The 21,216-nt window shown below is 44.2% G+C and overlaps 1 protein-coding gene across 2 annotated transcripts in view; it reads left to right on the plus strand.

The window, feature by feature from the left end:
- Positions 1–549: 549 nt before the first annotated feature.
- The window catches only part of Vps13B (vacuolar protein sorting 13B), a 132,571-nt gene continuing 111,904 nt past the window's right edge, over positions 550–21,216 (plus strand). For both annotated transcript variants that reach the window (XM_075700123.1, XM_075700124.1), the window contains exons 1-13: positions 550–778; positions 982–1,093; positions 2,289–2,557; positions 3,530–3,824; positions 4,428–4,740; positions 5,721–5,911; positions 10,301–10,528; positions 12,931–13,162; positions 13,541–13,735; positions 14,434–14,603; positions 15,897–16,097; positions 18,293–18,605; positions 19,035–19,151. In XM_075700123.1, coding sequence (XP_075556238.1) covers positions 1,007–1,093; positions 2,289–2,557; positions 3,530–3,824; positions 4,428–4,740; positions 5,721–5,911; positions 10,301–10,528; positions 12,931–13,162; positions 13,541–13,735; positions 14,434–14,603; positions 15,897–16,097; positions 18,293–18,605; positions 19,035–19,151 — 2,611 coding nt within the window. In that variant the 5' untranslated portion in view covers positions 550–778; positions 982–1,006. The remainder of the gene's footprint in view (positions 779–981; positions 1,094–2,288; positions 2,558–3,529; positions 3,825–4,427; positions 4,741–5,720; positions 5,912–10,300; positions 10,529–12,930; positions 13,163–13,540; positions 13,736–14,433; positions 14,604–15,896; positions 16,098–18,292; positions 18,606–19,034; positions 19,152–21,216) is intronic.

Here is a 21,216-nt window from a genome sequence, read left to right on the forward strand (position 1 = left end):
TATGTTAACGAGACCTGCGTGCTGTGTCTCACTCGCGTCTTGCGCATTACAATAAAATATGATGGGGAATTCTCATATCTAGTTACCACTCAAGAACCCAAGCAGCCTTTATGCGTCTGTGATCAGAAGGGTTGAAATCTGGGCCACTTGGTACATACTTGAAGGAAAAAAACCAGTCAACAAACACAAAGGACAAGAGGAGAGGTTCACACCACAACGACAACCTCTCCTCTTGTCCTTTGTGTTTTTTGACTGGTTTTTTTTTTTTTTTCCTTCAAGTCTGTGATCAATTTAGGAAAAGGCGCGCACATGGACAAGTATACCTCTCCGTGCAGGTTGAGGAGACTGGACCATGACTGGACTTTAAAATTTCAAATATATGAACAGAAGTGCATGTGCAGTGAGTCGTACGTGCTGGCCGACTCTGTGATGTCCGATATATATTCGACAGCACAGGGCGCAGGGAAAATGCGACTGTAACGCTTTCTGCTTCAAGGTGGCGGCGGCGACGATATGGCAGGATTTGGGCATGGCAGCGGCAACCCTGAAAGAATATGGCGGCGCCCACAGTAAACTTTCAGCAGGACTTTCAGGAGCGTCAATCAGCTGCGCAGGCGAGCGTAGGTGGTCCCCTTCAGCAAGTGGGATACAGCTGCCGTCTTCCCGGGGCATCGGACCAGCGTCGCACCATCACATGCGTGCTTGTGACCTTGCGTGCATCCTTCGGTAGGCGCTGGCCCGTGTAAACATGGAGGATCTAGCGAGACGCTAGTAGCAGGTAGCACCGATCTTTACTATGTGTAAATAACCACTATCATCAGCTGCGCAACCCGTTGCCTTGTTTGGGTCCGTCACGAGCCGAGTGTCGTATCTGATGGCCGGAGCGCGCCGTCTAAACATAAACCGCGGAAGGTTGATAGTGCTGCTGTCTTCTCGACGGCCGGTGTTTCGTGTCTCATGCGCGATATCATTCCCTTTCAGAGCGAAGAGAGATCCCTGAGGAGTCATGTTCAAAATAGAATCGTACGTGACTCCTCTGATCCTCAGCTATGTGAGCAAGTACGTCAAAAATATTCGGCCAGAGGACTCCCAGGTAATACCGCGCTTATTAGTTTATATAGTATGTGTATGTGGTATTAAAACGGAAATACTCGGTGGCGAATTAATCCACCTCTTAATATTAGCGTTATACCGTTGGAGCAGTTGGGTAATGTGCGTTTCGTCGCACTGCTTTGTGTTAATAGACGATGTGGTTTTGTGCGCTAGTGTATATTTACTCTTAAAGGAAGAAAGAAATAATGAAAAGGTAAAGGAGGTTAGCATTAGGTAAGGTACGTTTCTCGTTGGCCTTCTTTCTCTAACCACGTGATCATTTATTTCTCCAATTATAATGAAGCATTGCTCCCACGAAAAGATTGTTTTGCCTAATTACCGTGCAGTTTTGTGACGTGTTCAATCGTGCACCTTCACAAAAAAAAAAAAAAAAAAAACTGTAGTGAGCTTGATTTGTAGCAACAGCCGATTCTCACGTCACTGCGGGTGAGATTCAATGCCAACCTCCTGATGACAGCTGATCACAGGTTGTTGACCTGTTGCAGTGTTAAGTGACGGCAGCGGTAGTAGTTCTGTCAATATTTTTTTTAAGGAGCTTCTCATTCACCGTTATAGAAAACGATTGTCAGAGCAGCTGCGATAACCTTTTTAAATATTGTTATTCTGCAATTGTCGGCAGAATAAATACCTTGACACATCAGACAGAAGTGCCATAATCATTATGAGCATTGTCGAAAATTGGACAGGTCGCGTGATCGAATCCCGGCCACGCGGCCGTATTTATGGCGGCGAAATGCGAAGACACCCGTGTACTTAGATTTAAGTGCACGTTAAAGAACCCCAGGTGGTCTAAATTTCCGGAGTCCCCCACTACGCGTGCCTTATAATCAGACCGTGGTTTTGGTACGTAAAACCCCGTAATTAATTTTTTTTAATTGGACAGCTGACACCCAAAATTGATGGTTCATTCCACCCATGAGTTTTTCGCCAATTCATGTGCCATGATCAGGCTTCACGTCTACTAGTAGGTGCATTTTTGTATCAAGTTTGACTTTCCTCTGCAATGTCTACATCTTGGTTATCTCAATTGCATGTAAATTGGATCACCCGAGGCATAGGTCATAGTCAGTGATTGAATGTATACACAATTGGCATGTGATAACAAAGAGAACTAGGTACATAGGTTAGTGACATCTGTATAGCTGTCATCATTCTTTTACTTATTTACCCCATAGCTTTCACTCTGGGGCGGTGATGCTGTCTTCAGCAACTTGGACCTACGACTTGAAGCACTAGAGCAAGAGCTGCGGCTTCCTTTTCGCCTTGTCAATGGTCACATTCATGAGTTGCGCATCCATGTGCCATGGACCAAGCTCACCTCAGAGCCTGTTGTCATCACTGTCAACACCATTGAGTGCGTGCTACGGCTTGGTGAATCTTCAGCCAGCTCCTCTTCATCCTCTGTGTCATCGACACCTTCAACAACTCGTTTTAGGCGAGTAAGGTATGCAACTGACCTCCTTCTCTTGTATAATAATTGTTTTGATTTTGTCTCCCAAATCTGCACTGTGAGTTGCAAGGGACACGTTAGGGGAAAGCTACAACAGCAAGACATGGAATGGTGGTGAGGGAAATAGGCTCTGAGGAGGGCAGTTTCAATGCTTTCAATGCTCAATGCTTCAACGGTGCTGCAATTACCTAAAAATCTATGAATGTGAAGACATGCTTCTTCTTCTCACAAGGAAGTGGATGCAAGCATGTACAGTCAGCCAGAAATGTTTACAGGATAGGGATTTATGAAAAAAACTTAATTCCAGCGAAGCCTGCACACATAGCCTCAAGTAATAGGAGGAGTAGGAGGAAAAAAAGGGAGAAGGTAGAGATGTTAACCAGAGATGCATCTAGTTGGGTACCCTACACTGGGGGACAGGAAAGGGGGAATAGAACGATGAGGTAGAGAGAGGAGGGGGGAGAAAAGAGGGTGGGGTGAGTTAGTGCAGCTGCGCGGAGGGTCCCACCAAGTCAAACGCATTCACACAGGCCAGTTGCCCTCAAGAAAGACAAAAGTGCCTTCACAGCCCCGTGGGCTGGCAAGCAATGGAGGCAGTTTCACGTAGCACCTGTTCAATGTGTACATAGTAACCATCACAACCTACACAGTGATGTAATAAATTATAACTGTCATGGCTCATTAGAGCAGAAATTCACTTTTGTCATGGAACCCACATTTCGTATACTTATGTGGCCAGCTGTATGTCTTTTTGCAGCAAATGCCTTAAGATAAATGACATAAAGCATTTATAACTCTGGAGGAAGCCACATCTCAGCTTTAAGTAGAAGTGACAATTTTTCTACATCAGGAGCTTAATGCACCAATTTAGCGTGACTTAATGTTTTTCTTTGGTATCCCTTTAACGTCTTGACAACCATCTGGGATAACAAGTTCATGTTTAATTGAAAGCTGATGTTTATGCAGTTCTGCCCGTGCTATCAGCCCTGACGGCGGCAGTTCCTCACAGACCCTCACTCAGCCCCCTGGCGGTTACCTGGGTGGCCTGCTGCAGCGCGTGCTACACAACATCACGATTGTCCTCAACAATGTCATCCTCAAGTATGCTGAGGAGGACCTTGTCCTCTCACTCAACGTCAAGGCCGTTGAGGTGGCCTCTGCTGATGCCTCTTGGCAGCCGGCATTTGCACAGCTGGCCACAGAAGACCCCGTGCTGCGCAAACTTGTCTCCATGGAAGACGTCACCATTTGCCTGGACAAGGTGTGCAGAACGTCAGATCCAGGTTATAGAATAAATCCTGTTAGACGACTGCAGAATGTCGTCCAAAGTGCATATGTAGCATTCCAATTGCATGTCTGTGTCTAGCAACAAAGCTGCCTCCTAACATAGCGGAGGTTATGTTTGTTTAAATCTAAGCCAGCTTTGGCTCAGTTCATGCATGAAAACGGTTCACAGGAAGGTAGAAAATGTATTCCTGAATGTAAGCTAACTAAGAGAAAGAACAAAAGCAAAAATTTTTGATATTTAAAAGTGCGTTTGAGCATTTGCATTAGCTAGCTTACTTGCCTCGCACCACTGCCCATCTCCTTGTCAGCATAGTCTAATTCTTTGTCAGTCTGCTCCCACCAAGGATAGCCCCTTTTGGCAGGAAATAGGATAAGTGCATAGTAGCTGAAAATGTTTACATTGTTGGGCATAATGTCATTTTCTGATCTGCAATGGTCGCAGTAGAGGATTGCATTAGGTACACTAACTGTGCAGCCTGCTACATTGTAGTTCACCAAACAATGCTAGCCACCATTGCTCTTGCAGTAGCACATCCGGCTTGAAAGCCGAGCTCCTCATTTTGCAACTTGAATGCAGCGTGATGCCAGTGGCAAGATTGAGGCGTACCAGGAGCCCCTGCTCTACCGGTGCTTTGTGCTAGGGCGGCTTCACATGCGTTATGATGGGAGTGGCCGTCCAAGTGCACTGCGTTTCCACGTCTCGTGCGAGCGGCTCGATCTGTCGCTGACTGATCAGCAGCTGCCGCTGTTTGTGCGCCTCCTGGAGCTTTGTCTGGCACTGTACTATGGCCGCCTCGCGTGCAGTCCTGTGGAGGAATCTCGTGACGCCCCGTCACCTGACCAGTCGCAGTCTCCAACATCATGGGTGTCCTCCGGCACCACTCCCGCTGGTGAGTTTGGTGATAGTCCCTGGTGCTTTCAACTTTGTGCAGCAGTAAGCTAAGGCTTACTGTGTACAAATGTAAGATATGTTCAATTCACGCATTCTTCCCACCTTTTGCAAAATGTGCTGCACCACAGCCTTCGATTCCACGGCGTAAAAATCACTCTGCTGCACTGCAGCCTTCCATTGCAGCTTGGTGCAGGCAATGTTCCAGCATGGTACAGGGAACCCCTGCATCTTCCGGTGAGCTGGCACAGCCGAGGTGCATGGTATCATGTAGATGATGCTCACTAGGGTGACGTTTGCTGACGCAGTGAGGCATTTCCAGAGCACATTTCCAGAACCCGCATCCTCCATGTGATGTATGCAATGCACAAGGATACAAGGATAGCACACTACAAGGATAGCACACTAGTCTTTATTGGCCAGTTGCCTACTTGCTTGTTCACATACTACATGATGCCTATGGTTTATACAGAGTGTGCTGCACTCGCTGCTATGACTGTCAGTGCACTGGCTATTGCCCCCAGACTAGATCTAGCATGCATATACAAATACTGAAGGAAGTGGATGAGGGGAAAGCCACTGTCATAACTCGGTTGGTAGAGCATCACAATTTTTCATGCAGAGGTTCCTGGTACGAGTCCCACCAGCAGCAAGTTGTCTTTTCTGTCACTCTAATTTCCCTTTTCAATATTATTCCTACATTTGATCTGATAAAACAGTTAATTTTCTAGATTCTTTCCTGGCTTCATTGTTTGTTAGCCTCATACAGTCATTTCTAACAACTCATGTGCCTCGATTCCTCAGATTATTTTCACTCAAGGCCTGTATGTTTGCTTTATGCCTGCTGACTACATTGCTTAGTACATCTGCGGCACTAGAAACTACTGAAATCAGTATGTTGCATTCAAACTCTGTTGAATGTCACCATGCACTCTGAATTGCACTGTCTTTCTTTTCTTCTTTTTTTTTTCAATTCATCAGAGGGGGACCCTGGCAGTGAGCAGGGATGGGGAGCTTGGGCGTGGTCCATGGTGCCGCAGATTCTGCCCACCTGGGAAGAAGAGGCACTAGGGATGGATGACTGTGTTGGGGACCCTACATTGGTAGACACAGGCTGGCCCACATTGTACCACGTAGGCTGCTACGTGGCAAAAGCGACCTGTGTCTTTAAGGTGAGTCTCTTGAATAGAACATTCAGGATGAGCCTCCCAGGCAAAAAAACACAGTGGCAGTGTATATGTTTGATCAGATGCTGTGTGCGACCTGTTGGGGCAACTCAGTGGCTATGGCCTTGTTTTGCATACAAGGTCTCAGGTTCAACTGCTGGTTCCAACATTCGCATTGCGATGGAGTTGGAGTGCAAAATCACTCGTGTACCATGCTTTGGGTGCATGCTCAAGAATCGTTGGAGGTCAAAATTAACCCAGACACTTCCACTATGGCAGCCTCCAAAGCCCTCTAAGCAGCTTTGGGACGTTTTACAGGGTGTCTACCAACCGGGAAAACCGGGAGAACCGGGAATTCTCAGGGATTTTGAATAGTCTGGAAATACTCAGGGAAAACTCAGGCAATTTGTGCTTCTACCAGGGAAAATTAGCTGTAATTTTGTCGAAAGTGAACGAAAGTCGGGATAGTGCTGGCTCGAGTAACCGAGGGATCGCAACGAATCGTATTTTGACGCCGTGTCGTCGGCTGGAGGAGTTTCTAGAGTGCAATCAATGACAGACTTTCCGGACGCCAGATAATTCGGACAACTTCGCGGTGCCACCACGTACCCCATACAATGTATAAGAACGTCTAAAATTTCGGACGCAAGAACGCTTCGTGGTCCGACTTTCCGGACTTCTTGCCGTGACCGCAGGTCCGAAACAGTACTAATCAAAGCCACCATTGCCGCCGTTTTGATTACCTCGCCGCCTTGAACCGGCGCTCTCCGACGCAGATCCATTGGCAGCCGTAGCCACTACCGTGGCAAACGCTAGGCCGGTGCTTCGACGTTTGCTATTAAGCTTCTTGCCGTTAAGCGCCATGTTTTTATTGAAAGAATTCACAGCTGTCAGCAACGGCACCGACTCCGCCTTTGTGGTCCTCGCGATTGGCTTCAAAGCTCGGAAAGCACGGCGCGTTGCAGAATGCCATGTCCCGAAAGTCAGTCAGCTTTGCCTCAATGCAGCAATATCACGCGGTGAAGCATGCGCGAAAGTATTGCAGTGAAGCATACGCGGAAGTATTGCAGTGAAGCATAAGCGTGGGAAGGGGCAATTGTTACGGGACACAGTATGTATTCCTTAATTGTACACGCGTCTACCCGCCATCTCCTGTCACAGTACGAGCACCGATATGCCTAATAAGTGTACTGGCAGGCCTTTTCGAATGTGCCTGTGGCGCTTTGAGCCCTTAAGGGCAGTAAAATTCATGCATTAATTTTTTCGAACCGCCTAGTTTTTCGGACATTTTCGCGGCCCCTAGAGAGTCCGAAAAATCGGACTTTGAATCTAAAGCTGACCAAGAGAATCCTTCAAATGGTCTGTGGGACGAACGTGCGGTGGAAGGAGGACGTGAAGAGAAAGGACTTATATGCAATGAGGAATGAACAGGAAAGGAAGCATGCCGCTGCTTTTTTTTTTGTTTTTTTTGTTCAAATTCAAATTCTTTATTTTCCAAAACAAGTTTTGTGGTTGACAGGGCTAAAAGCTGCGGTCTGCAGCTTGACAGAGGCCCGGACACTATATTCAAGGCAGGGCTTGACCTCGACGTGAATGTAGAATCGTTAAACAAAAACGTACAGAAAATAACAGTTCATCAGAATAAGAATACATAATACCAGATATAATGCTTATATAATACCAGATATATATATATATATATATATATATATATATATATATATATATATATATATATATACACACACATTCATACACATATATATATAAAAGTCAAATTTAATGAAAGAAAGAGGGAAACTAACGCACACACACACACATATATATACACATATATACATATACATACATACACACATATATATGCACACATAGATGTACATATATGAATTCACATATGCATACACAGAAACACATATAATACATCAGGAAAAGATATCACATTCCAATAACACTACAATGTAAAATACAAGCAGACACAGGAGTATTTAGCTTCTGTTAAAGAAAAAAAAAAGATTATGAATGTACGTAGCTTCACGACAATAGTGGTAGGTATGATTTTTTTTTTTTTTTAAGGAAAGAGCTGTTGAAGTAATGCTAGTGTGGGCTTTACTATATCTTTGTATTTATTTAGGATTAACAGAAGGTTATATTTCAAAGACTGCAGTCTGTAAAAAGTGCGGAAACGCGGAATTATCCAAAAGTCAAGAGAACGTGTACGATCATTGGTATTTTGCTGAAGCAGTGCTATTGTACTAATAAAGTTTTTAAAAGTGGGTGAAGACACATAGAATGAACGTAAAACACGAAATTCATACATATGTTGTATTTTCATAATTTTGTACAACCTAAAATAATATTCTGTGGAAGCTAAATAATCGATATTTGCGATATTGCGAACAACTTTCTTTCGTAATAAACAAATCCTCGTAATATTCCTTTGTGTAGTGGTCAATCATACGAGACTACAGTAATTAATATGAGAAGCGAACAATGCAGAATAAATTTGCTTTTTGGCTTCCACTGGGAGAATTGCACGGCAACGCGATAGAGCTCCTGTGGTCATTGAAAGTTTTTTGCACAAGTTGTCAACATGCGAATCCCATGTGAGATTAGAGCTAAATGTTACTCCAAGAATTTTATATTCACTGACGATTTCGATCCTGTGCCCGTCGCAGTATATATCCTGTTCTAAATTGATTACTTTATTTGATTTGAATTGATTTGATTTGAATTTTAAGGAGCTTGAGTGTTGACTGACAACGAGATGCAGGTGTCCCTCATCCAAAGCAAAATAAACTCTTTAAAGCAGTGAAACGCAACACTGAGGCATTGTGTGCGGGATGAGAGTACGTCAGGACAGTTGAGGTTGACCCACCAGCTGTTGAGAGAGAATCTCACTTACGACAAAGTTTAGGCCTCGTACCAATGAGCTTGCTATCAGTTGATAAAAAAGCTCACATCCCCTTAGGTTAGGCTGTCCATATTTGTGGACGCGGCCTATTTTTGCCATTTCAGTGCAGTGGTAGCAAGGAATAGAGCACAAACATTAAGCTTATTGAACATTCTGATAACCTAAATTACTTCAATTTTACTTCAAAGCAATATGTATCATTACAGACTACTGCTTTGGTGAAGGCACTACCGTGTTTTACATGACATTTGACGTAGAGCATGTCGGTATCAACATCGAAATATCTTTTTTCTTTCTTGACATGCTTGAAGCCAATGAATAACTTGTGCATGTAATTTGAGCAGAGGATTTAATCATTTTTATGAAGAAATGTAGCATGACTGACTTTAAATTATTCAAATATTTAGTTACTCTGTAATTACAATGACTTATAATAAAATGCTATAAGAGTCATTTTGTTCCTTTCAGTGGAGTCTCAAGCAACATCTATGTCTCACGCATGTATCAACAGTCATTCATAATTCGTGACTGAAGGGGATATTCGAAAATATTTATTTCCTCATGGATCTCCTTTTTATTTGTATTTGATAATGTTAATTTGATTAGCAATGAGTCTTACAAACTTTTTTTAAAGGTTTTTTTCTTTTTGCTGTGCACTTTATTGACGCCTCTCTTCTAATTTCTTTTTGAATAAAATAAATGCTACTCCTTACTATTCAAACTGGATTAAGTCGGTTTGTTTATCTGTTTGCATAATTACTAGAGAGTGACAGCATCAGGCAACAAGGTGTCAGCCTGTCTTGACATAAAACAAGGTTCTGTGTCAGTCAGGGAATATTGCAAAGCCACTCAGGGAAAACCTGTAAAACTCAGGGAATTTGGAAATGTAAACTTGGTAGACACCCTGGTTTAGCCCCACAATGAATTTATTAAGGTATGGGTCAGTCATCAGCTGTACCGCATTTAATTGTCAAGACCCATCTTGCGTACAACTTTTTGAAGCAAAATTTTGCCGAACAACAAGCTTCACCGAAGATCAGATTTTGAATGCATGCTCTTTCAATATTGATAGATACCACTGCCAACTGTTTTAAAGTTGATGGAACAGCATGAGGAGGATGGCGCCAATGGCAACCATCTTTGGGAGTGTTCCGTCAAGGTAGGAAGCTCTAGTGGTGACGGCAGCGACATTGAGAATGAAGTTGAAGAATAAAGTGGAACTTCATTGTTGCTTCGGAATCTTGAGCAAATGTGCGTAGCTAGTGTTTCCATTATTCTGTGCATCATTAACGACGTCATCCACAGTTCTAGCTTGTAGTCATGTGCTTGACTTGTGTTAGCCACACTCTGCCAAGATTTCAAAAAAGGTGTGGGTCATATGCAACTATGTACAGAAAGCTTTGTGGGGCTCTGCAAAGTGACAACTGAGAGATGTGGCCTTAGGTGATGTGTGGAGGCTGCAATTTTGTTATTTCTTGCAGACGACGAGGGAAGATGGTTTTGCAGGCCGTCTTTCTTCATCGCGGCGACAGAACACGACCGGGCGAGCACTACTGCAGCTGGAGTTGCATGGTGCCACATGTGAGATGGCGCTGCAGGGGCTTACATGGGTGCACCTCCAAGTGGGAGTCACGGGGGCCGCAATCTCTGGATCTGAGCGCTGCGCTTGTGGATTTGACGAGGCAATGCGGCGTAATGGCAGGTCAAAGGTGTGTCTCACTGTTTTTGGGCCGCAACCAGATGCATGCGATTTTTGAGCAGCAATTGACAGATTGTCGCTTGTCACATCGCCAGTCTTTGGCCAGCCAGAAAATTTCGCTTGTAGCCCAGAATTCCGTGCGGCGACTTCTGCTGGGTACAGCGTCATTGCACCGCAACATGGCAGCAACCAGTCCACCTGCTTCGATCTGTATATGCTCTTGCAAATTGCTCTGTGCTGTGACAGTAGCAAATAAATTGTAAAATCAGCCATCGCTTCATTTCATCTCAAGCTGAGGTCAAAGTATTCGCATTGTTTTGTAGTTATTACTCAGATCAATTGTTTGCTTTGACTCTGTTATGCCTCGGATGCCACCGAGAACTGTGAAAGTGTTTTGAGTTTTGCTCACCGGATGCCGGCCATGGCATTTCACGCTGGTGGCCTGGCGGCATGGGACGAATTTCCACTGGTGATAACAGCATAGTAAAGCTAGCTTTAATACAGCTTGGTTAAAACATTGGTTTCATGGTACGTTTGTGCTAGGCGCACGATTGTATTTATTTGGACAACAATGTAAATTTCTGACAACTTTTTTTTTTTCATTGTTGCATCCAATGTGACAGTACATCCAGTGACATCCAATGCGATGTGACAGCGTGACAGGGTTTGCCTGTCATGTCGCTTGTCGTTGTCACTTGAATGTTGCATGCACGTTGTTGCCGCTTTAGTGTTTCATTGATATCAATCTTGTGTAATGAGTTATGCTCAAAAGATGACATGTGAATGGGTATTGTGCAGTATTTGTTTTCGGTGAGCTAATTCATTGCACGCCTAGCACAGCTCACAGCATGAGGCATTATTCACATGTACAGCATTCCAAAAGCCCATTTTATTCTATGCCATGTCCTTATATACCTGTGAGGGGACCACAAATCGGCTGCAGTCGTCAACCGATAATTCAGACTTGATGGGGACTGTCTAAATGTCCAAGTAATCGGGAGTCCAAAACATCATATTTATCAGAAAGGGACTTACTTCATTCCACAATTATGGCCAACAAAACTTGTTGAAGCTTTGCATGCACATGCACTTGCCTGTCACTTGGTCAGTCTGTATTGCAACCATTGTCATGCTGTCACTAAAGATAAACAAAAGGACAGTCAGTGCATGCACCGCATCTCTACCCCTGGCAACTTACTCGTAAACAGAGGTTGACTGCGGTCCAATAGCCAAATGATTGCAAGTTTCTCCAAAACAGTCAATGTCTGGCTCTTCCCTTGCTGCTCTCATTGATGTAAACATCAAAGGTGGAGTTGATGGCACTTAAAGCTGCTTAATATAATTAAGCTGCTTAATTAACCAATAAAAATTTATAATAGCAATCAAAGATGTTATTTGGGACTATGCTACTATTCAACATGTCTAGGAACATATGCTGAATGTGTAGTACTGGCATGACCAACTTCAAATGTAGCCTTTACCATTTAGCAGCTTGGCTTGGCTTGTCCTGTGTTATGGGCACGGTCGGCAACTACTCCAAAACGGTCAATGCCGGATGACTGGCATGGCATGGTCGGCAATTATGGGTCAATTAGGCTTCACTGTTTTCAGTTTCGAGGAGACGCCAGTGACACATCAGAGTAAAAACATCTCCCTTTCTGCTCGAATTGGTGAGCAGATTAGCACATGATTGGCAACCGAAGTTTGAATTGTCGAATGGTGTGCAGTAAGATGTCTGAAATTCCAGTCGTCATTATACAGTAAGTCTATGTAACTAATGGCGATCCCCTGAAGCTGTTCAAATAATCAAGCATGTCTGAATTATTGGTAAGCAATTGTACAATCTACACACCTTCTAAATGTATTGATATATTGTGTTGTGAAAAATAGCAGCGCGGACATTGTTCGTGCCATGTCAAAAAGGTGCAGTTTATGAACTTTACTGGCAGTGGCTGCCACTGCCCATGACTCTACCACTAGTTGCGTGCAGCCTGTTGGTGCTGCCAAAAATATGTGCCCTTTGAATGGACAGGGGTGTTTTAATATGCTTATCACTCTACCCTGTATCAATGGTCCAAATATTTTGCAGAAGTTTTTATTTTTCTGTACCTGTTTCCAAACCAAAAGTAATAAGTGTTCTTATGGCAGCAAAGAAGCTTAGTTAGCCACATATTGTAGCCACGAGGAACTCAAGGTGCACTGCAGTGACTGGCAGACAGCGTCATATGATAAACTTGGCCCTTGTCTTTAGACGGCAGTGTGGTATAATACGACACAGGCACGATGTGCCTGTAATAGCACTAGCAGGGGCAAATAACCACTATAAATGACAATGTGTTTGGCATGAGTCGTAATACTTGCATGCTATCTGGGGCAGCAATGTACTTTCCAACAGCTCTGCTGTTCTTTCAGGGAGCAGCCATGTACCTGAGAGCTGGAGTCACTACAGGTGGCCACACGTACAATCACCTCACAGGCTCGCTCTTTGACCCACTTGCACCTGAAAACTCTGGCCAAATTCGTGAGCCTGAGCCTGGATTGGACGCACACGTTGAACGACTCACAGAGTTGGCCATGGCCGAACGCTTCCCGGCCCTGTGCATGGACTACCTGTACGAGCTGCAAATTCCCGAAGACTGGGATGGTAAATGCCTCTTCTGCCTTTGCAATTATTGTGTTTCACTTTCTCACAAGACAGAAGTTAAGCTCCAGTACCAGTTTCGAACACTAGCTACCAAACCATACTTTTCTTTTCTGCAGGTTTTTTTGGTATTCACAATTAACAACTATTATCACACAGGCGACACATTTCCAACCTTTACCGAGCAAGTGTTTAACCTATTGAATCAATCTGTTGTTGCAGTTAACAAATTAATTGTGTCACCATTCATCCACATTGTGTAAACAAATGTTGTCTGCATGTCTCTTTAATGAACAGTGAAAATGCTGCTTTCTCTTTTTTGGGGGCCTAATTGCTACTTATACCTTTATCGCCGATTTTTTTTTTTTCATTTCTTATCAGATTCAAATGAAGCTGAGGAACCCTGCACTGTCGCATTTCTTGAGAGCTCGAATTGGGTTGAGCGTTCCCTGTGCCGCTCTGTGATTGGTCCCCTCATTATCGACATCACAAGTGGAACAGTGCATCGCCTTGAATGGATCCTGGAGTGCATCACAAATGGTCCTCCAAGGCCGACTTATGGACAAGAGGAAATCGGTATTCCTTTCTTCTTTGTGCAACAATGTACTCTCACTTCCTGGTTTAATGAAGCAGAAGCTGTGAACCTCACTGCGGCACTGCCGAGAATGTTTAGACGAACTTAGGGAGGGGCAGTCCCAGTATCTGCCTCCAGGGGCAGCTGGTGAAGCCTTTTCTTTAAATTCCGGCAGGCATGCCTGCTGGACATGCTGATCAGCAGTAAACAATGCCATGTCACTGGAAATTTGTTCAAAGTGCTTGCCTATATTAAAATTTTCTAATTAAATTCGTATTTAGATCGGTGGCTGTGGTGCCCTGCTACTGAACAAGAGATTGCAGGCTCAGTTCCCAGTGACAGTGCCCAATTCAGACAGAGATAGAATAGAGTGCGCTTGTGTGCTGAGATTTAGATGCATGGTAAAGAACGCGAAGTTGTCGGATCGACCATTCACATCTTGTGAACACCCTCTCATCAGCTGTTCTTGGTAACGAATGGCGGTTTTTCCTGGTCTGCCATTTGAAGCTAAAGAGTTTGAATTAACCGAAGGCATTGATTGAATTAGGCAGTTTCATGTTGCATTGGAAACGTACCAGGGTAATTGAATGATTTGTGTGTTTTAATTAACCAGAATAATGAATTATTTGAGTTCAAATTATCGGGAATCGACTGTGGAACATTCCTGAGATGGGCCGTTCATGTGTACCTGGATTTCCAGCGCCCCTACCATTCCCACTGGCCATGCCAAATGAAGAGCAGCTGGAAAGGCTTTGCCAGTTTGTTCCAAGCCGCACATATCGTCTGGCCATACTGAAGCCCCGGATTAGACTCTGCCCTGCCACACACTCGACCGGAGACAGCCCACGACAGAAGTCCATGCTCCGTCGGGTAAGGGTCTTCCAGCTGCTTCTTTCTGAGCTACCCATAGTGTCCATAAGCTAGCTATATCTGTATTTTTTTGCCCAATGTTGTGAAATTACTGCCAGTTTTCAAACCTTGCCTACACGTGCCACAATAACATAACACCTTTCTGTTGCCTGCTGTGCCCGATGGCCTAATTGCTAATGGCACCATATGGCAGGCAGTGAAGATGAGTTGCATATGACATGTCTTCAGAGATAATTTGGTGGTAAAACATGGCCAAGCTTGCTACTGCATGACAGACAAGGAAGAGTGGCCACTCACGGTTAAGTCATCCCAGAAACCATATCATGTGTAAGCTGCTTCCGTTGGTTGCCATGTGGCAGGGCTCCCTCCAGAGTTTGCTTGGCGGGGGCTGAATGCAAATAGTTTTGCATGTGTGCTGCAAGAGTGTTTTCAAGTTATCCTAACGTAGAAGACGCACTTATATCTTTTCAAATAAAAGAAACAGTTGTTGTGCTTCACAAATATTCATAATTTTTGTGCGTTTTACGGCTAAATTGAATTTGTATATTCCTGACCACCTGCAGATTATAATTTTCATAAATCTGTGGGATTCTATTCTGCCGCACAACCAGGGCTCGCCGTTCTCCTCCTTGCCCGCTGTACTTCTGTGGTGAAAACCAGAAGTTTGCCAAGGTACCTGTTTGTAAACGAGAAAATCTTCTATACTCTATAGAAAGCGGTCACGTGAGGTGTGACATTAAGCAACCGACGGTAATCTAGAAGCATCGCTTGATCACATGTCTGTGTTTTTCTCTAGGTCACTTGTGTGCTACCAAAGGTGTGGTGTTTTCTAGAACAAGAATTGGTTATGAACTAAGGGTGAAACAAGAAAACATTGCCACCTAACATTCTTCACTTCCTACCCACTGGGTCGTCACACCAATATGCATCATTCTAATTGGGCGGTCTTGAAGAGGAGGAGCTTTTAGCTTGTGAATGATAACTATAGTGTTAACCTTGTCGAAAAAAATATACTACGATGCTGGAGTACAAGCTGACAGAGTTGTGATGTATGGTAGTTGCTCTTGCCACCCATATGAATATGCCATACATATGCCTCTGCAGGACAAAAGGCATATGCATACTCTGGCTTTCCCATAGAGTTTTATGTGCTGCTTTTGACATTAACCAGTGTTTTCTAACTGTATGTCTTCTACCTGTGTAGTGTTTCTTGCAAGCGTGCATTTTTTGGCGTGTATGGGCTTTCGCAATGTTCCAGTTGTACGTTCATTATTTTTATTTGCTTTTGAGCAGAAGTTCTCGCGAGATGAACCTGGCCCACCGAGTGCGCTGATCAGCTCCTGCCTGCCCTTGCTGGAGCTTCAGCTCGAGTGCCTCGACATGTCACTGTCAAAGCCGATGTACCCACGAAGGATGACCGCCCTACTGGCAGTGGATGAAGGTGCACTCCCAGACGCTGTCCGGCAGCAGTGCTTCTCTCACACCCAAGCAAAGGTAGTGACAACTTTGCCAGAGGGATTGCACTACTGTAGTAGCACTGCACAGCTGTCTCAAGCTTAAAGGGACCAACAACCAAGTTTTATGCTATCCATTTTTTTTAGTGTAACAGAAGGCTTACCGGTCACAGTGTCCAGTCCTACAGTGGTAACTTGGAAAACATTGTGGAGCATTTCTTGTGAGAGTTTTTCGATCAGCAGTGATGATAAAGTCGTACGCTGGAAACATGTTGGAAACAGTTATATGTAAGCGCGATAGGGATTATACGCCGGCATTTATGGGAAGCAGACATCAAGTATGGCCCGAGCTGTAAGTAAGTAATATTTTGTTTATGAAGCCAATGTTCATGCAATTCATGCTTTCTGAATTGTAGAATTATTTCTTCAATAATGGCTATGTGCTTTCATGGTTTCCTGTCCAACTGCTTCGGTCATATACAAGTCAAGGCGTTCTTTTTAGCCAAACCAAGCTAAGTTTTTTAGAGAAAAATGATGCTATTACAGCACCTAGTGCCAGAACCTATATATTGCACCATCAGTCGATGTCATTTCATATCTCGCAGGAAAACCACAGAACTCGGAAGTGCTTACTCGCAAACTCACATGCATATAAAAGCGTGTACAAAAGCACTCGTTTGCACTGCCATGCAATAATAGATGCCACGGCTCTTCCGCTCCACTTGTTGCCTTGAAAATAGTACTGCTTGTTAGTGTCAACCTTTTTAGGTCGTAAAACACATAGAGTAAAGCACAAATGCCGATGTAATATAAGAACAGCAATTTTTGAACAATAATTGTAGTGTACTTAATAAATGCCGACTTATGAACTGAGCGCATCCATATTATAATACCGAGGGTTCACCACCAATTAGTGTGTAATACTTTTTTGTCACTTTCTGTACCAATTTAAATTTATAATTTCTACATAAATCACAAACAGCATGCTCAGTTCTGTGGCTATATATCATGTCTTTTTTTTTCATTTCCACCTACGTTCTGTGACATGTTCTGGGTGGTTGTCGGTCCTTTACAGTCAACGATAGATTTTGCGAACGCGTTCGCGGCACTGCCACGTACTCCATAGGGCCAGTGTATAAGAACGTCTGAAATTTCGGACACTGAAACCCTTTGCCGTCCGATATTCCTGAGTTTTTGCTGTGACCGTATGTCCGAAACGGCATTAATCGAAGCCGCCACCACCGCCGTTTTTATTACTCGCAGCCTTGAACCAGCACTCCCGCATGCCGATCCTCTGTCAGCCGTTGCCACCACCGTGTCAACATTAGGCCTAACTGCTTCGATGTTCACTACCATGCTTCTTGCTGTTCAGTGCCGTGTTTTTCATTGAAAATATTCCCCCCGGTCAGCAATGGCACCGACTCCGCCTTTGTCGTCCTCGTCTATGGCTTCCAAGTGCGCAAAACACTGCAAGGATTAAGCTTTGCGTGACGTCGGTTCCCACAAGTTAGCTTTGCCGTAATATAACGGTGTTACGCAGTGAAGCATATACGATGTGTATTGCGGTGAAACATATAAAGAGCTAAACGGAACCGGCGTCATGGGACACATTATGTTACGAGCACTGATACTCCTACTAATAGTAGTGGCAGTCCTTTAGAACTATTTTGGATGTGCCTGTAGCAATTTGAGGCCTTGGGAAATAGTAAAAGGCATGCATTCACTTTTTCAGACTTTCGATTTTGCCGACGTTCTTGTGGCCCTAGGGTGTCCGAAAAATTAGACATTGGCTGTAATCAGCTGAAGTTTAGAGTTCTTTGTTTGAAAGCCCCATAGATTGAAAAGAGCAGGGCCTCGTGACAGACCTTGTCACTAGGGGATTTACATAGTAGATGGTCTTGACAAAAACTATGTGTGCATATGCAGAAGCCTAGCCTTGAGAGCATAAGCTAGTGTGTCTTTTGACAGCAACAGTGAATGGGCAATAAGTGAATGGGTAGACTGGTTAGTGAAGTAACAGCAGCATCAGCTTGTGCTGTCTACTTACACTTTCTCATAGCAGCTAATCAGCATGTCATTGTCCTGGCTTGGTAACTGCATCACTCTAATCACGCAGACACAGCCGGTTCTCATTTATATCAGCACGCAAGATGAGTAGCTGCTATGGTTACCTTTACTGTGCAGAAAGAATAATGCAAGGGGCATTTATTTTTCTTTATAATTTTCTTTCATCAGCTTTGGGGCCTGACTGTGGATCTAGCCGCTGCGTCAAACAAAGCATCAGCTCGTCCACCAGCTCGGGCAGTGGTTTTGAATCCAGCCTGGGCTACAATGACCATGCACTCCGTCTTGTGCCCCGGTGTCCTGGCTCATGGCCCAAGCAGCCTGACACGGTCATGGAGCACGTTGGAAGTGGGCCCGCTGCACCTTTCGGCAAGTAAGCAGCGCGCCATGGCTGCCTTGGGGGTGTTGCTGTCCTGGCATTCAGGGCCTGCAGTCACCACTACACTGGGAGCTTCTTCACTTCTTGGGAACCTTGTTCATGAAGGTGAGCTGTAATATTCAATTCAGTTCCATTCAGTTTTATTTTTCAACATACCGTATTTATTCGATTCTAACGCGCCCTCGATTGTAACGCGCACCTGCTTGCAGTGACCTAAAAAGACTGTAGACTTCTACTGTCATTGCAAATCATGTGGGTTTGATTTAACTATGTATTTATGCCACCTAGAAACTACCGTCAAAAAAATTTTAAAGATGTGCTTTGATAGTTCAGAAAAGCAAGTATTTGTACACTCGCTCTTTCCGAATAACATCAGCAAGAAATTGTGTGAATTGTGATGTCCTTTGAAACTTGTGAATGTTTTTGGGTGTAACAGACACTGCCTCCCATAACATTGCTGTAGCACCTGTGCGTTGATCTGCTTTCTTGCTAATGAGTTGGCACTCAAGAGCCTAAGTTTTTGTCTTTGTGCAGGAAGTTCAACGCTGGAATTGGCTGTCGGCGGCATCTCGTGGAGCTCCTCAGAAGACACCCAAGCATGCACACACTCAGCCAGCATGGTTTCACTCTCTCTGGTGCTGAATGATAAAGGTAGATGCCAGAAAGGCGTTATCGTTTTACAGGTGGCGGCTGACCTTTTGGAAGTTATTGCCCACATTATAGCAGATAGTGGGCACAACAGTAGATGGCAATGCATGTGAGGGCAGAAGGAGAGAGGGAGCGATTGAGAAAGGTAACAGATGAATGCATGACCACACAGAGCTGGCATTAGCGATAGAGAAAGGAAATAGTCTAGAAGGGAGTCATCATCATCAACAGCCCATCTATGTTCACTGAAGGATGAAGGCCTCACCCATCGATCTCCAATTACCATGGTGAGCATTTAAAGTGCAAACAGACAAAGGACAAGACGACTAGGCGATACAGCTGAGTCGAAGGGACACTGAAGGCGAATACTAAATCAGGCTAAAGGGTTACATTAATGCTCAAGAATGTCTAAGGCGGCAATATTATCGCGAGCAGAGCTTCAGTAATTGAGAATTTGAGGTACTTGCAGTACATGACTTGAGACATTCGGATACTAGCCCAATGACGTAGGCACTCCTCATTACAATTGTATCACTAGTACTCAACCACTCGTGATAAAAAGATGATTGCATTGCATTGTAAGACGGAAGAAAATGCTGCTTGTTCAGGCCTATTCAATTTTTAGAAAAAGAACTTGTTGACATTATGTCAAAACAGCGCAGATGATGGAACGTTTCATGCCTATCAAGTCAGCTTTAGCATCAAGTGTGACTCGTCCATTGATTTCCAGCTGCTTTTCTGTACTGGACAGGCCAAGCCACTTACAGATAGCATTGTGCCCTTTGTCTCCTTTGCCTTATATTATTATGTTGCTTCCAATAAGAATCAGTTGATAGTCAGCGCATCGTCCTGTTCGTTTTTCACATGTCCTCTCGTCTGTGCTGTTTCGCCCTAATGTACATAAACCAACGAGCCCACCTAAGAACCCTTGTGCAACTCATTGGCATTATGCTTGACAATGATGCGGGCAGCAGGAAGGTTTTCTTTTAACTCGACTCTGTGGCGCCTGCATTTTCGCGTTTCAGTAGTTTCAATATGACATAGTGCTGCGCTGGTTTTGTTGGTTCGCTAAAATACACAAACTGCAACTAGCAGAGAATGCCATGTTTATTAGTGCACTCACATGTTGCAATGAAAATGGTGATTGTATATCTACATGTATATAGCAAAGACGAAGTTGCACGAGCATAGGGAGAAGATGTGCACAGAGTAGTTGGCAGAGCACCCAAATGAGAGTGCATAGATTAAAACCTACTGGGAAGCAAACGTACTTGGCAGAGTCAGCTGAGCATAGTCAGGACTTGGAGGTCATCTGGTGGGCCAACTTTTAGATGCATAGGAGAGATAAAAAGTGAAGGCAATAGCGTCACTGAAAGTTGGCTCGTGGAAAGCTGGCTGCATGGCATCAGGCTCCTTCCTAGTTTCTTTCCTCACTCCGTGGTATTAGCAATGGTGTTGCTTCATGTGAATAGTGTGTCATCGATCCTATGAAGAAGAAATGCTTTCCCTGGAGGAGGCAGCGTGCAGGGAGTTGTGTTGGCCGTCCTCGATGGCTTCCGCTGAGGAAATCTATATTTTTCATCCAGTGTTGTTGGAGAAAATGCATAGTTATGACTTATTCGAGTCAAATGGGCAAGTAACTCATCCAGACATCAAATGGGAAATGCCACCTCTGCACAACTTATATGTTTTACAGTGTGTGAGGCGTAGTGCTGTTGGTAGCGTACTGCACACTTTAGTAGCTGATAATCCAAACGTGCCACCCTTCCCTACCACAGGCGGCTCGATGTGAGCATCATGTTTCACTTCGGCGGCTTCCGACATTGCATACCAGCTCAATTTCGTTTTGCTTTCTTGCTGCCATCTTAAAGCACTACGCAATAGGAAAACAACAAAACCTGCCTTGGGCTGCCAAAGCCCCACCAGCTTAGTGCGTGTCTTGTGCCTCGTGTGCAACAATTTGCACAATGCTTCGCAATATGTAGATGTCAACTACAATTGAGTCAGTCAAATATTTTAATCACTTTGGATCATGTGTTTCTTTGGTTTGTAAGTTTTTTTCTCTCAT

The sequence above is a fragment of the Dermacentor variabilis genome, chromosome 7 (genome assembly GCF_050947875.1).
Source record: "Dermacentor variabilis isolate Ectoservices chromosome 7, ASM5094787v1, whole genome shotgun sequence".
In the NCBI taxonomy this organism is placed as follows: Eukaryota; Metazoa; Arthropoda; class Arachnida; order Ixodida; family Ixodidae; genus Dermacentor; species Dermacentor variabilis.